This window comes from Triticum dicoccoides, chromosome 2B, assembly GCF_002162155.2.
Source record: "Triticum dicoccoides isolate Atlit2015 ecotype Zavitan chromosome 2B, WEW_v2.0, whole genome shotgun sequence".
Lineage (NCBI taxonomy): Eukaryota > Viridiplantae > Streptophyta > Magnoliopsida > Poales > Poaceae > Triticum > Triticum dicoccoides.
Window position 1 is genome coordinate 381,872,002 of NC_041383.1, and position 13,882 is coordinate 381,885,883.

At 47.1% G+C, this 13,882-nt stretch overlaps 2 protein-coding genes across 3 annotated transcripts; both read right to left on the reverse strand.

Moving 5' to 3' along the window:
• Nucleotides 1–9,024: 9,024 nt before the first annotated feature.
• On the reverse strand, nt 9,025–12,632 carry LOC119363764 (CST complex subunit TEN1-like). Of its 2 annotated transcripts, XM_037629133.1 has the most exons (4): nt 12,488–12,632; nt 9,713–9,828; nt 9,486–9,639; nt 9,025–9,392 (listed from the first exon to the last, which is right to left on the reverse strand). In XM_037629133.1, the coding sequence occupies exons 2-4, from the start codon at nt 9,814–9,816 to the stop codon at nt 9,273–9,275; spliced, it is 378 nt and encodes a 125-aa protein (XP_037485030.1). In that variant the 5' UTR covers nt 9,817–9,828; nt 12,488–12,632; the 3' UTR covers nt 9,025–9,272. The 2 variants fall into 2 exon arrangements, with proteins under 2 accessions (XP_037485030.1, XP_037485031.1); XM_037629134.1 differs by lacking the exon at nt 12,488–12,632 and having other exon boundaries at nt 9,713–11,166.
• On the reverse strand, nt 11,423–12,464 carry LOC119363763. The gene has a single exon (XM_037629132.1). It carries the CDS (start codon nt 12,190–12,192, stop codon nt 11,596–11,598), a length of 597 nt encoding a protein of 198 aa, XP_037485029.1. The 5' UTR covers nt 12,193–12,464; the 3' UTR covers nt 11,423–11,595.
• Nucleotides 12,633–13,882: the final 1,250 nt, after the last annotated feature.

The following is a 13,882-nucleotide window of genomic DNA, read 5'->3' on the forward strand; positions in this document are numbered from 1 at the left end:
GAGCTTGCACACTTTGTTAGCATCCTTTGGATTGACAAAACCTTCTGGTTGCATCATATACAACAGTTCTTCCAGAAATCCATTCAGGAATGCAGTTTTGACATCCATTTGCCAAATTTCATAATCATAAAATGTGGTAATTGCTAACATGATTCGGACAGACTTAAGCATCGCTACGAGTGAGAAAGTCTCATCGTAGTCAACCCCTTGAACTTGTCAAAAACCTTTCGCAACAAGTCGAGCTTTGTAGACAGTAACATTACCATCAGCGTCTGTCTTCTTCTTGAAGATCCATTTATTCTCGATGGCTTGCCGATCATCGGGCAAGTCAACCAAAGTCCACACTTTGTTCTCATACATGGATCCTATCTCAGATTTCATGGCCTCAAGCCATTTTGCGGAATCTGGGCTCATCATCACTTCCTCATAGTTCGTAGGTTCGCCATGGTCAAGTAACATGACCTCCGGAATAGGATTACCGTACCACTCTGGTGCAGATCTTACTCTGGTTGACCTACGAGGTTCGATTGTAACTTGATATGAAGTTTCATGATCAATATCATCAACTTCCTCACTAATTGGTGTAGTCGTCACAGGAACCGGTTTCTGTGATGAACTATTTTCCAATAAGGGAGCAGGTACAGTTACCTCATCAAGTTCTACTTTCCTCCCACTCACTTCTTTCGAGAGAAACTCCTTCTCTAGAAAGGATCCATTCTTTGCAACAAATATCTTGCCTTCGGATCTGTGATAGAAGGTGTACCCAACAGTTTCCTTTGGGTATCCTATGAAGACACATTTCTCCGATTTGGGTTCGAGCTTATCAGGTTGAAGTTTTTTCACATAAGCATCGCAGCCCCAAACTTTAAGAAACGACAACTTTGGTTTCTTGCCAAACCATAGTTCATAAGGCGTCGTCTCAACTGATTTTGATGGTGCCCAATTTAACGTGAATGTAGCCATCTCTAAAGCATAACCCCAAAATGATAGCGGTAAATCAGTAAGAGACATCATAGATCAAACCATATCTAGTAAAGTACGATTACGACGTTCGGACACACCATTATGCTGTGGTGTTCCGGGTGGCGTGAGTTGCGAAACTATTCCGCATTGTTTCAAATGTAGACCAAAATCGTAACTCAAATATTCTCCTCCATGATCAGATCGTAGAAACTTTATTTTCTTGTTATGATGATTTTCAACTTCACTCTGAAATTCTTTGAACTTTTCAATTGTTTTAGACTTATGTTTCATTAAGTAGATATACCCACATATGCTCAAATCATCTGTGAGGGTGAGAAAATAACGATACCCGCCGCGAGCCTCAACATTCATTGGACCACATACATCAATATGTATGATTTCCAACAAATTAGTTGCTCACTCCATAGTTCCGGAGAACGGCATTTTAGTCATCTTGCCCATGAGGCATGGTTCGCAAGTACCAAGTGATTCATAATCAAGTGATTCCGAAAGTCCATCAGTATGGAGTTTCTTCATGCGCTTTACACCAATATGACCTAAACGGTAGTGCCACAAATAAGTTGCACTATCATTATCAACTCTGCATCTTTTGGCTTCAACATTATGGATATGTGTATCACTACTATCGAGATTCATCAAAAATAGACCACTCTTTGAGGGTGCATGACCATAAAAGATATTACTCATATAAATAGAACAACCATTATTCTCAGATTTAAATGAATAACCATCTCGCAACAAACAAGATCCACATATAATGTTCATGCTCAATGCTGGCACCAAATAACAATTATTTAGGTCTAAAACTAACCCGAAGGTAGATGTAGAGGTAGCGTGCCGACGGCGATCACATCGACTTTGGAACCATTTCCCACGCACATCGTCACCTCGTCCGTAGCCAGTGTCCGCTTAATCTGTAGTCCATGTTTCGAGTTGCAAATATTAGCAACAGAACCAGTATCAAATACCCAGGTGCTACTGCGAGCTCTGGTAAGGTACACATCAATAACATGTATATCACATATACCTTTGTTCACCTTGCCATCCTTCTTATCCGCCAAATAGTTGGGGCAGTTCCGCTTCCAGTGACCAGTCTGCTTGCAGTAGAAGCACTCAGTCTCAGGCTTAGGTCCAGACTTGGGTTTCTTCTCTTGAGCAACAACTTGTTTGCTGTTCTTCTTGAAGTTCCCCTTCTTTTTCCCTTTGCCCTTTTTCTTCAAACTGGTGGTCTTATTGACCATCAACACTTGATGCTCCTTCTTGATTTCTACCTTCGCAGCCTTTAGCATTGCGAAGAGCTCAGGAATTATCTTATCCATCCCTTGCATATTATAGTTCATCACGAAGCTCTTGTAGCTTGGTGGCGGTGATTGAAAAATTCTGTCAATGACGCTATCATCCGGAAGATTAACTCCCAGTTGAATCAAGTGATTGTTATACCCAGACATTCTGAGTATATGCTCACTGACAGGACTATTCTCCTCCATCTTGCAGCTGTAGAACTTATTGGAGACTTCATATCTCTCAATCCGGGCATTTGCTTGAAATATTAACTTCAACTCCTGGAACATCTCATATGCTCCATGACGTTCAAAACGTCGTTGAAGTCCCGGTTCTAAGCCGTAAAGCATGGCACACTGAACTATCGAGTAGTCATCAGCTTTGCTCTGCCAGACGTTCATAACATCTGGTGTTGCTCCTGCAGCAGGTTTGGCACCTAGCGGTGCTTCCAGGACGTAATTCTTCTGTGCAGCAATGAGGATAATCCTCAAGTTACGGACCCAGTCCGTGTAATTGCTACCATCATCTTTCAACTTTGCTTTCTCAAGGAACGCATTAAAATTCAACGGAACAACAACACGAGCCATCTATCTACAACAAACATAGACAAGCAAAATACTATCAGGTACTAAGTTCATGATAAATTTAAGTTCAATTAATCATATTACTTAAGAACTCCCACTTAGATAGACATCCCTCTAATCATCTAAGTTATCACGTGATCCAAATCAACTAAACCATAACCGATCATCACATGAAATGGAGTAGTTTTCAATGGTTAACATCACTATGTTGATCATATCTACTATATGATTCACGCTCGACCTTTCGGCCTCAGTGTTCCGAGGCCATATCTGCATATGCTAGGCTCGTCAAGTTTAACCTGAGTATTCTGTGTGTGCAAAGCTGGCTTGCACCCATTGTAGATGGACGTAGAGCTTATCACACCCGATCATCATGTGGTGTCTGGGCACGACGAACTTTGGCAACGGTGCATACTCAGGGAGAACACTTTTATCTTGAAATTTAGTGAGAGATCATCTTATAATGCTACCGACAATCAAAGCAAGATAAGATGCATAAAAGATAAACATCACACGCAATCAATATAAGTGATATGATATGGCCATCATCATCTTGTGCTTGTGATCTCCATCTCCGAAGCACCGTCATGATCACCATCATCACCGACGCGACACCTTGATCTCCATCGTAGCATCATTGTCGTCTCGCCAACTATTGCTTCTACGACTATCGCTACCGCTTAGTGATAAAGTAAAGCAATTACAGGGCGATTGCATTGTATACAATAAAGCGGCAACCATATGGCTCCTGCCAGTTGTCGATAACTCGGTTACAAAACATGATCATCTCATACAATAAAATAAGCATCATGTCTTGACCATACCACATCACAACATGCCCTGCAAAAACAAGTTAGACATCCTCTACTTTGTTGTTGCAAGTTTTACGTGGCTGCTACGGGCTTAGCAAGAACCATTCTTACCTATGCATCGAAACCACAATGATAGTTCGTCAAGTTAGTGTTGTTTTAACCTTCTCAAGGACCGGGCGTAGCCACACTCGGTTCAACTAAAGTTGGAGAAACTGACACCCGCCAGCCACCTGTGTGCAAAGCACGTCGATAGAACCAGTCTCGCGTAAGCGTACGCATAATGTCGGTCCGAGCCGCTTCATACAACAATACCGCTGAACCCAAGTATGACATGCTGGTAAGCAGTATGACTTGTATCGGCCACAACTCACTTGTGTTCTACTCGTGCATATAACATCTACGCATAAAACCAGGCTCGGATGCCACTGTTGGGGAACGTAGTAATCTCAAAAAAATTCCTACGCACACGCAAGATCATGGTGATGCATCGCAACGAGAGGGGAGAGTGTTGTCCATGTACCCTCGTACACCGAAAGCGGAAGCGTTAACACAACACGGTTGATTTAGTCGTATGTCTTCACGGGCCGACCGATCAAGCACCGAAAGCACGGCACCTCCAAGTTCTTGCACACGTTCAGCTCGATGACGTCCCTCGAACTCCGATCCAACCGAGTGTCGAGGGAGAGTTCTGTCAGCATGACGGCGTGGTGACGATGATGATGTTCTACCAACGCAGGGCTTCGCCTAAGCACTGCTACGATATTATCGAGGAGGACTATGGTGGAGGGGGGCACCGCACACGGCTAAGAGATCAATGATCAATTGTTGTGTCTATGGGGTGCCCCCCTCCCCCGTATATAAAGGAGTGGAGGAGGGGGCCGGCCAAGGGGAGGTGGTGCGCCCAAGGGGAGAAGTCCTACTCCCACCGGGAGTAGGACTCCTCCCTTTCCTATTTGGAGAGGGAGAGGGAAGGAAGAGGAAGGAGGGACGAAGGAAAGGGGGCCCAGCCCCCCTTCAATTCGGATTGGGCTTGGGGGGCGCCCCCTTCCTTGCTCCTTTCCCCTCCTTTCCACTAAAGCCCATTAAGGCCCATATACCTTTGGGGGGGGGGGGTTTCGATAACCTCCCGGAGCTCCGGTATTGTCCCAATCTCACCCAGAACCTTTCTGTTGTCCAAATATAGTCGTCCAATATATCAATCTTCATGTCTCGACCATTTCGAGACTCCTCGTCATGTCTATGATCACATCTGGGACTCCGGAAAACCTTCGGTACATCAAAACACATAAACTCATAATATAACTCTCATCTAACTTTAAGCATGCGGACCCTACGGGTTCGAGAACTATGTAGACATGACCGAGACATGTCTCCGGTCAATAACCAATAGCGGAACCTGGATGCTCATATTGGCTCCTACATATTCTACGACGATCTTTATCGGTAAAACCGCATAACAACATACGTTGTTCCCTTTGTCATCGGTATGTTACTTGCCCGAGATTCGATCGTCGGTATCTTAATACCTAATTCAATCTCGTTACCGGCAAGTCTCTTTCCTCGTTCGCAATGCATCATCTCATAACTAACTCATTAGCTACATTGCTTGCAAGGCTTATAGTGATGTGCATTACCGAGAGGGCCCAGAGATACCTCTTCGACAATCGGAGTGACAAATCCTAATCTCGAAATATGTCAACTCAACAAGTACCTTTGGAGACACCTGTAGAGCACCTTTATAATCACCCAGTTATGTTGTGACGTTTGGTAGCACATAAAGTGTTCCTCCGGTAAGCGGGAGTTACATAATCTCATAGTCATAGGAACATGTATAAGTCATGAAGAAAGCAATAGCAACATACTAAATGATCAAGTGCTAAGCTAACGGAATGGGTCAAGTCAATCACATCATTCTCCTAATGATGTGATCTCGTTAATCAAATGACAACTCATGTCTATGGTTAGGAAACTTAACCATCTTTGATTCACGAGCTAGTCAAGTAGAGGCATACTAGTGACACTATGTTTGTCTATGTATTCACACATGTATTATGTTTTCGGGCAATACAATTCTAGCATGAATAATAAACATTTATCATGATATGAGGAAATAAATAATAACTTTATTATTGCCTCTAGGGCATATTTCCTTTAGAAGTGTCGGGCGAGTGCACCGGGTAGAGGCCGTCTGGGCTGTCACATCGGTGGAGTACCATCCCGGTACGGGCGTCCTTGACAGAAAAACCCACTTTGTCAAATTCAACAGTTAAAGGATTTTCACGTGTAAGAGAACGAACGGAAACAAGATTAGTGGCTAACTCAGGTGAAACTAAGACATTAGACATATGTATAGGCATGGAGTTAGACGGAAAAGAACCATGACCGACATGAGTAATGGGAAGGGATGAGCCGTCCCCAACAGTGATACGACATGTAGTAGAAACTGGATATGCGGAGTTGAGGTTACCACGGTTGGAAGTCATGTGGGCGGTAGCCCCGGAGTCCATATACTAGTCGCCGCCTCTGGTGTATGTGTTGGGGGTAGGAGCGGAGTGAAGCGTCGCGAGAAGGGCCGGATCCCAGGGTGCCGGCGGAAGTGCAGCGGCCGCGACAGGAGGTGCGGCGGGGTAGGCGGGCAGAGCCGTGGTGTAGCCGCCCAGGGCCGCGTACGCCGGCGTGGCGACAGGGTAGCCGCCTAGAGCAGCGAGCAGCGCCTGATGGGCACCAGGGCGGGGGCCGAGGATCCCGGCTGGGACGAGGGCCCGCGGCACCAGCATGGTGTACGCGTGGACCACCCCCGTCCAGGGGTTGGTCGCGGCGACCCAGGGAGCCGGGGGCAGCGCCTGCTGCTGCGGCTGGCGGGGTGCCCCCCCCTTCACGACGTGCTGCTGCTGCTGCTGCTTCTTGCCGCGGCGCCCCCCGCGGCGACGGTCGGGGGCAGGGGCGGCGACTGGTGCGCCGGCGGGGCCTAGAAGTAGGCCGCCGGTGGCGGCGGAGGCCACGGCGGCTGGGGAGCCGTGGGAGGAGCGGCCGGGAGGTGCCCGCGGCAAGCGGCGTGTGCGTGGCCCGGGACTTCACCATCTTCATCCTCCTCTCCTCCAACCGAAGATAGGCCACAACCCGAGGAAAGGTCGGGTCCGGGAGGAACGTGAGGTTGGAGGCCAAGTTGCTGAACTCTTCGTTCAGGCCAGCGGTGAGCGTCTGAGGAGAAGATTGTCGGAGACCCGCTCCCCGAGGTCGCGAAGCTCATCAACAAGTTTCTTAAGGCGCATACAATAATTGTCAATGGACGAGTCAAGTTCATGGCAGCCAAAAAATTCTTGCTGAAGGAACACGCGGCGCTGGAGGGCGTTGTCGAGGAAGAGCCCGTTCAGCTTCGCCCACACCGTTTGCGCGTCATCAGTGTCGCAAACGATGGTGTGGAAGATGTCCTTGGAGATGGTTTGGTACAGCCAGCGGGTGATGGTGGCGTCGATGGTCAGCCACTTGTCGTCCGCGAACATGAGGTCGGAGTCAACGGAGCCATCAACGTGATCGATGAGGTGGTACTCGTGGAAGACAAGGGAGAAGTAAGTCTTCCAGGCGTAGTAGGTGGAGGTGGCGTAGTCGAGGATGACGGGCACACGGGCGAAGATGTCGAGATCGCGAACAATTTCCATCGAGGGAGGGGTCGGACCTTCGAAGGGGTTGGAGGGAGGGACGCGTCGGCGTGGGGAGAGGCCATCGGTGGGTGGCACAGAGACCGAAGGGGCCGGCGGCGCGAGTGGGTTGGGGTGGTGGCGTGGCATCCGAAGGCGGTGGGGTGGTGGGAGGCGATCGGGAGGGAGATGGGTGGCGATCGGGAGGGAGGAGGGGGCTCGGGAGGTGGGGCCGCGCGCGGCAGCGGGTGGCTGGGCGCCATGGAGATGTGGCGGCGGCTGCGGGGGGCTGGGCGCCATGGAGATGTGGCGGCGGCGGCGGCTGCGGGGGGCTGCGGTGGCGACAGCTAGGGTAGGGTAGGAGCGGAAGCTAGGTTTAGAATCGGATGCACGGTGCACGTATATATAAGTACGGTGCACCCGACCATATTGAAGGCAATGCAACTCTCGATGTATTGATCGGGTGCACGGTGCACGTATATATAAGTACAAGAGCAGCCCTCAGCCTCATAAAAAAGGGCAGCTCGATACATGTAGCTCCCGCTTGTGCAGGGTTGGGGGAGGGTCCGACCATTTTGGGTCTATAATACGCAGCCTTTCCCTACATTTCTGTAAGAGGCTGTTTCCAGGACTTGGCAGCAGCTTTACCACTGCGCCAAGGCTCCCCTTCAGCCCTCAGCCTCATCCATACAAAAAAATAAAATAAAGACGGGCCGGTAGGAGATTATCCTAAGAGATAATGCACATAATATGTTCAACATACACCATGCCATGAGTTCCGGCGGCTAGCCGATAGCCGGATACTACATCATCAACTAGTCCAAGCTGTTTCTATGCCATCAAGGACTGCTTCTGCCAGAAGAAGTAGAACCACACGCTGCAGTATAAATCGCTGCTAGCAGTGGGCGCGAACACGGTAGCGCGGCTGTAGTACGAGCTTGCTGTGCCCCCACCGCCGTGCGTGCATGTTCGTCCACGAGCCCAGCTCTCCACCGGCCACCATGGTTGTTGGTAGTTGGGAGCTGGAACAGAAGCATGCTGCAAGTGGGCCAGGACAGGGACAGATTGTGCAGAGAATACATCCCATAAAGTAGACTAAAACTGAAGAATATTTTTTTTTGAAACGGAACAAAAAAAAACTGAAGAATACACTCATACATATAGTGGTACATATCCCAATGCATGTTCAATGGTGAGATAACAGGGAGGTGTGCCTGCAGGTGCTCCTATGCAATTTCGCTTATGAGATTGAATCTTTTGCCTCACTTTACATGGGGTTTGATGATTTGCCCATGTTTGTCTCATTGACAAGTAGCCCCAGCCCCACCATCACCAAAGTAAGAAGAAAAGTGGGCAAAAGATCCAATTTCTCGTGACTTGTCAACGCTGGGGTTTTATTCGTGAAAATATATATACTAGTGAAGAAAAAGTCAAGTTTATTCAAAATATACTTCTGAACTTTATTGACTTTTTTTTATTAATTCCCCCCATCAGGTGTATATACACCTTCCCATTATGCGGCTCCTCATGTAAGTTCTCCATGGTTTATGTGCCTCCAGCGGTAATTAGTCTGAAGCGCCATCACTAACTAAAAGAAATTAAGGTTGGTAGGCATCACATCCATCTGCCCCCACACAGCCTGTCAGGTTCCAAATTGTTCAGGATAATAGGATATCACCACATCTGTCGAGCTGAAAGGGAATGCCAGCCCACAAAACAACGTGAAACAAATATGTGGACCCTTAACCAATATGAGCCCATGGACCTGATAGCTTAAATAGCCTTGAGAATGAGGTGGCCATCGAGGAATAATCTGTGCCCAGGAAACTCAGTTAACAACTACTAGTACCACTTTGTAGGTTCGATAACAAACTGGAGAACATGATCATCATGAGTTACGTGATTCTTTTCTCACATGCTCCATACTTCAGAAAAACTGAACTGAGGCCTTGAGCCTGGTTCACAGCTTTGGATCATGGCCTCCTGGAGCTCAGTAGTTTGGCTTCATGTTGCCGTCGGATGATCAAAGACTGCTGGTAAAGGTTCAGGTCAAGTCCATCAACATTCCTGCCCACACGTGCTTGTAGAATCGCCTGCAGGACGCAAGCACCAAATTTGATGTAGCATTGTTCCAATGATACTAAGACCAAAACTGACTGGCAAAATCTGGAAGGAGAAAAAATTACATCGTTGTTTGGCTGGATCAGGAGTTCACCGATGAACTGGAACGTGGAATTACTGCAGAAACTAATGTCTCTCAGGTTTTGAGTATCAATCTTCAGTCTAGCACTGCCATCTTGAATGACAGCAACTGCAGAGTCCACATCATATGACTGAAGGCTAAAAGAATTGCAAGCCAAAAAGGTTAGCACAGAAGTTTGCACTTTTCAGAAGGAAGCACATGCACACATACATTCCTGTTACCCGGATGGATGCCCCTTGCTTGAACATCTCTGAGGAGGGCTCTAGCTCTTGCAAAGTAATAGGCACACCTGGTTTTAGAGTAGAAGATGCCATCTAGCACAGGGACTAGTGAAACACAAAACGAGGGAGTTATGTCTGGGCTCTGGTGATAGTCTTCACAAACAAGAAAAGTACTGATACTGTTTCAACATTAAAAAATCACAAAATATTCAAAAAAATAAAAAAATTCCAATTCTTTTTTGCATGGTAGATAATTTGATGCGTGAGCTGTGCTCCAAATTTCAGATCATTTGGACATATGAGTAGCTCTCAGAAAGAAAGACAAATTGGGTAGGAACAGTACATGAACAGTAAAAAAATTTACAGACCCCAAATTTATCTTTTTTGCCGAGAGCTACTCAGATATCCAAATGATCTGAAATTTGGGACGAACCTCACGCACCAAATTATCTTCCATGCAAAATTTGCTTGGAATTTTTTGAATTTTTCTAGTATTTGTTTTGAATTTTTTCTTAAACGCGGATGAAGATGAGCCTGGGCACCGAATCACTGCTCTCACTTGATATAACTGGCTACCCTAGTGCTCAACTTTGTATTTGTTCAGATGCTTGAGACTGCAATATACATACTACTGTTCTCCCAACACACGACTGCCTCGTGCTGCAGAAAAAACACTTTTGAAGTACAAATAAATAACATATGGCCTCCCAACGAATCATAAAATTCTTGAATTTCAAAATAACTTGATCTCATTGTTTTCTTGAAAGAAAATAAAAAGTATTAACTTGCTTCTTATGACTAGGCCTCTTTGAGCATAAAAAGATACATGGTGCTGTTGGAAACAAGTTTTCGTCAGTGCAACTTAAAGGGGACGACTACAATAGAATCAGACCTTATGGTGCAAGAATAGAAAAGATCAACTTGGGCCATCAGATCGGAGATGGATGGCACAGATGCAAGTTACAAAACTTGCACCGGCGAGTTTTAAAACTTACACCCACAAGTTCAAAACTTAATGACCAATCTAGGTCCAATCAGACAATCCAGGTTGATATTTTCTATTCATTCACCAAAAGGGTTGTTTCTACTGTACTTGCCCCCACTTGACAGGCTACCAAGAATGAAATGGAAATTGGAAGGTGCCAGCGTCTTATCCATAGCAAACCACAGAACAAAAAAGTGTATGTTACACATTCAGAATCAGGACATCTGAGTTGTAAGAGAAAAATGTCGATATTTCTCGCTATCAATTCTGGTTTCTAAAATAGCCACTGAAATGTTATGACTGTACATGTATATATGATCATTTTTAGGTTACCAGGACCAAATAAAGATGAGTGACATCAATGGCTGCAAACCTTGATTGACAATAACAGGTTAACTATTTCCTAAGAGATTCATAATTCCTAGTAATGCATTACAGAGACTTCTACAGGGTTCATGTTAAGTACACACTGTGACATAAGCAGCTATCACTACGGGGAAAACAAACAATGTGTTGTGTAATGATCTAGCATTGTAACCTTAATGATGGGGAAGGAAGCAAAATGTATCAAGTATCAAGTAAAGGCTTCAAAATCAGTAACATAATACATAGGTGGGTCATTTTGCAACACGTTTGAGGTACTGAGAATGGCTACACTCATAAACAGAGGGCGAGCATAAGCATCAACGCTGCGCAAGGAAATGAGGGAACGGATGAAGAAGTTAAACACATGCACTTCCAATCCTATACAATACAATATACATCATTTTAACATTCTGCCATGAAATTCTAATCTGAAACTTAACTTATCCTCTATTTTCCTGCTGACAGAAAACATATGAACCTTGTCTTCACCAAAACGTTGGTCAACAGCTATTATAACATATCTAATGCGCACGGGCTAGAAGAGACCTAATAAAATCCACAACCCTCACAGCGATTGCCTCGGTGCTGACCGTCGGGTCCGTTGTATCCACAACGATCCTCGGCACATCCCTAATGTCATAGTTTGTGCATCCTTGGTACCCTTCCACAAGCCTTTCTAGGTCGGCCCACGTCTTGGGCTTATGCCATCCATCATCGGCCAAGACGCCTCCACGCTCCTCCAGCCTGCGGCGCCATTCATCTTGGTTGCCTGGCCGGCATTCCACAATGATAACAAGTGCAGCAGGCAAGCGGGCCAGAGCATCGAGATGGGCTCGGCGCGACAGTGGGGAGTCGACGACGATGGACAGGCCAAGCCGGAGCTGCCTCTCGGCCAACCTCCAGAGCACGGCGTAGGAAAGGTCGTTGAGGATGCCGCTGCCGGCGGCGGCGCGCTCGAGGTGCAGGGTGCAGTCCCGCACGTCGTCCTTGTCAAGGAGCGGGCATCGGAGCGAGGAGGCGATGGCACGAGCCACCGTGGACTTGCCTGACCCCGGGTGGCCCTTCATCGCCACCACCACCCCGTCCGCTGCCGGCGGGCCAGATTGTTCCTCGGCCATGGGCAGGCCCCTGTCTAAAGAATTCAACAACCCCAGTTGATGAAGGGCCGAGGAACAATCAGGCCGCTGCTGGCTCGCACCCCCCCTCAACGCTCTAATGGTTTCTTGGCTCCAATTAATCAGCACACGGGGGCAAGCAAACAGTTTGATCTTATCCCTAATTTAGCCAGAAGCCAAAAAAACGTCGCAATCTTATCTATCTAAGGTCCAGAAACATCTAGAGAGAGATCCGACAAAAGGAGCAGAGAAGGCGAGAGATTAATAGGAAATCTGTGGCTGAGCGAAGTGTCAGTACCTGGTTTGCGGTGGTGACCGACGTCGGCGATACGAGGTGATGGTGACTCGCCGTGCTCGAGGAGTGGAGGCGGTGGCAGGACAGGAGATCTCGGTCCGGAGGAGGAGGAATACATTTCTTAAAGCGAAATCACAAGTAACAAGAAAAGAAAAACGGCAAACTAATGACCGGACGTCAAATGGGCCGGCCCACATCACCTAGGTGTAGGTGAACCAGCGGGGCGATTCTATTTTTTCCATCAACTACCAGCCCTGTTTACACACGCAAGCGCTCATATAAGAGATGAGAGACTTTTGGAAGAGCCCCAGGCAACTGGCTTGGGGAGGTGATCAGAGTTGAAGTTGATAAAGATGGTTTTGCTCAAGGATCTCAAGTGAGGGTTACAACGAGGATCTCTGTCTATGAACCCTTAGTCCATGGTTTCAAGCAGTGGCGGAGGACGGAATTTTTTTGAGGTGGGGCCAACTCTAAAGCGTAAATAAATTATGATGCAAAGCCATATTGATAATGTGAAAATGCCACTAAGATCATTGAATTCTGCACTGTCAAGCTATTTCTAAACACAAATCACAAATTAGGAAAATATTATTTTTACAAATTTAGACTCTTTGCCTTTGTTGCCTTCCTTTTCCTGTCCATCCTCTAGACTTCAATCTTTCCCATTTACCTGCAATCTGTTGTGGTTTATCAACAACAGCAGCACAAATTACAGCAATCAACACCTCTCTATTGTCTCTCTCATAAGAAGAAATAGCTAATCAATAGAAAACATACATCTGACCGCCTCCTAAGCTCACGATCTCTCTATCTATATATCTCTGTCATTCTCCCACTTTCTCACTATAGCAGTAGCACGCAGCCGGCCGCCTCCCACGGCTGCAGCTAAACGAGCGGGCTGCCTCCACGCACGGCCATGGATCGGGGTTCGGGGAGCCTCCAGTTCCTCAATAGAGAGGGGAGGGGAGGGGATCTGGGCGCTGCTGCTGGACTTGGCCTAGTCGTGCTTTATTGATCGATCGACCGACGGAGGGAGTTCACTAACCAGGTCAATCCCCCTTTCTCCTTTTCTTTTCCCCAGCGAGGCAATTAGGAAGCAGCCAACCAGCGATTGAGCGATGCATACCTGTACTAATTGTATCACCCAAAATCAAGGTAGGGCGGCTGCCTGACCTCGCCCTAGCAGCTCCTCCGCCTATGGTTTCAAGCCGAAGATGTCCAAAGACGACAACGAAGGCACATGGTTTGATTTTCACTATGAGAAAGTCCCTCACTTCTGTTTTAATTGTGGTAGGGTGGTTCATGTAGGGGGAGTGTGTGAACCTCCCCTGAATTCCTCCGACCAATGGGGAGAGTGGCTGCGAGCTTCCCCAGGGAGGAGCCTGCCGGTCCAAGCAG

Excerpts from the sequence above, each read along its gene's own strand:
- LOC119363764 (XM_037629133.1), bottom strand. The coding sequence starts at position 9,816 with ATGGCATCTTCTACTCTAAAACCAGGTGTGCCTATTACTTTGCAAGAG. Across the intron at positions 9,640-9,712 it reads TCCATCCGGGTAACAGGAAT|CCTTCAGTCATATGATGTGG; the intron begins GTATGTGTGCAT and ends CAATTCTTTTAG. Across the intron at positions 9,393-9,485 it reads TGATCCAGCCAAACAACGAT|GCGATTCTACAAGCACGTGT; the intron begins GTAATTTTTTCT and ends TGCGTCCTGCAG.
- LOC119363763 (XM_037629132.1), bottom strand. The coding sequence starts at position 12,192 with ATGGCCGAGGAACAATCTGGCCCGCCGGCAGCGGACGGGGTGGTGGTG.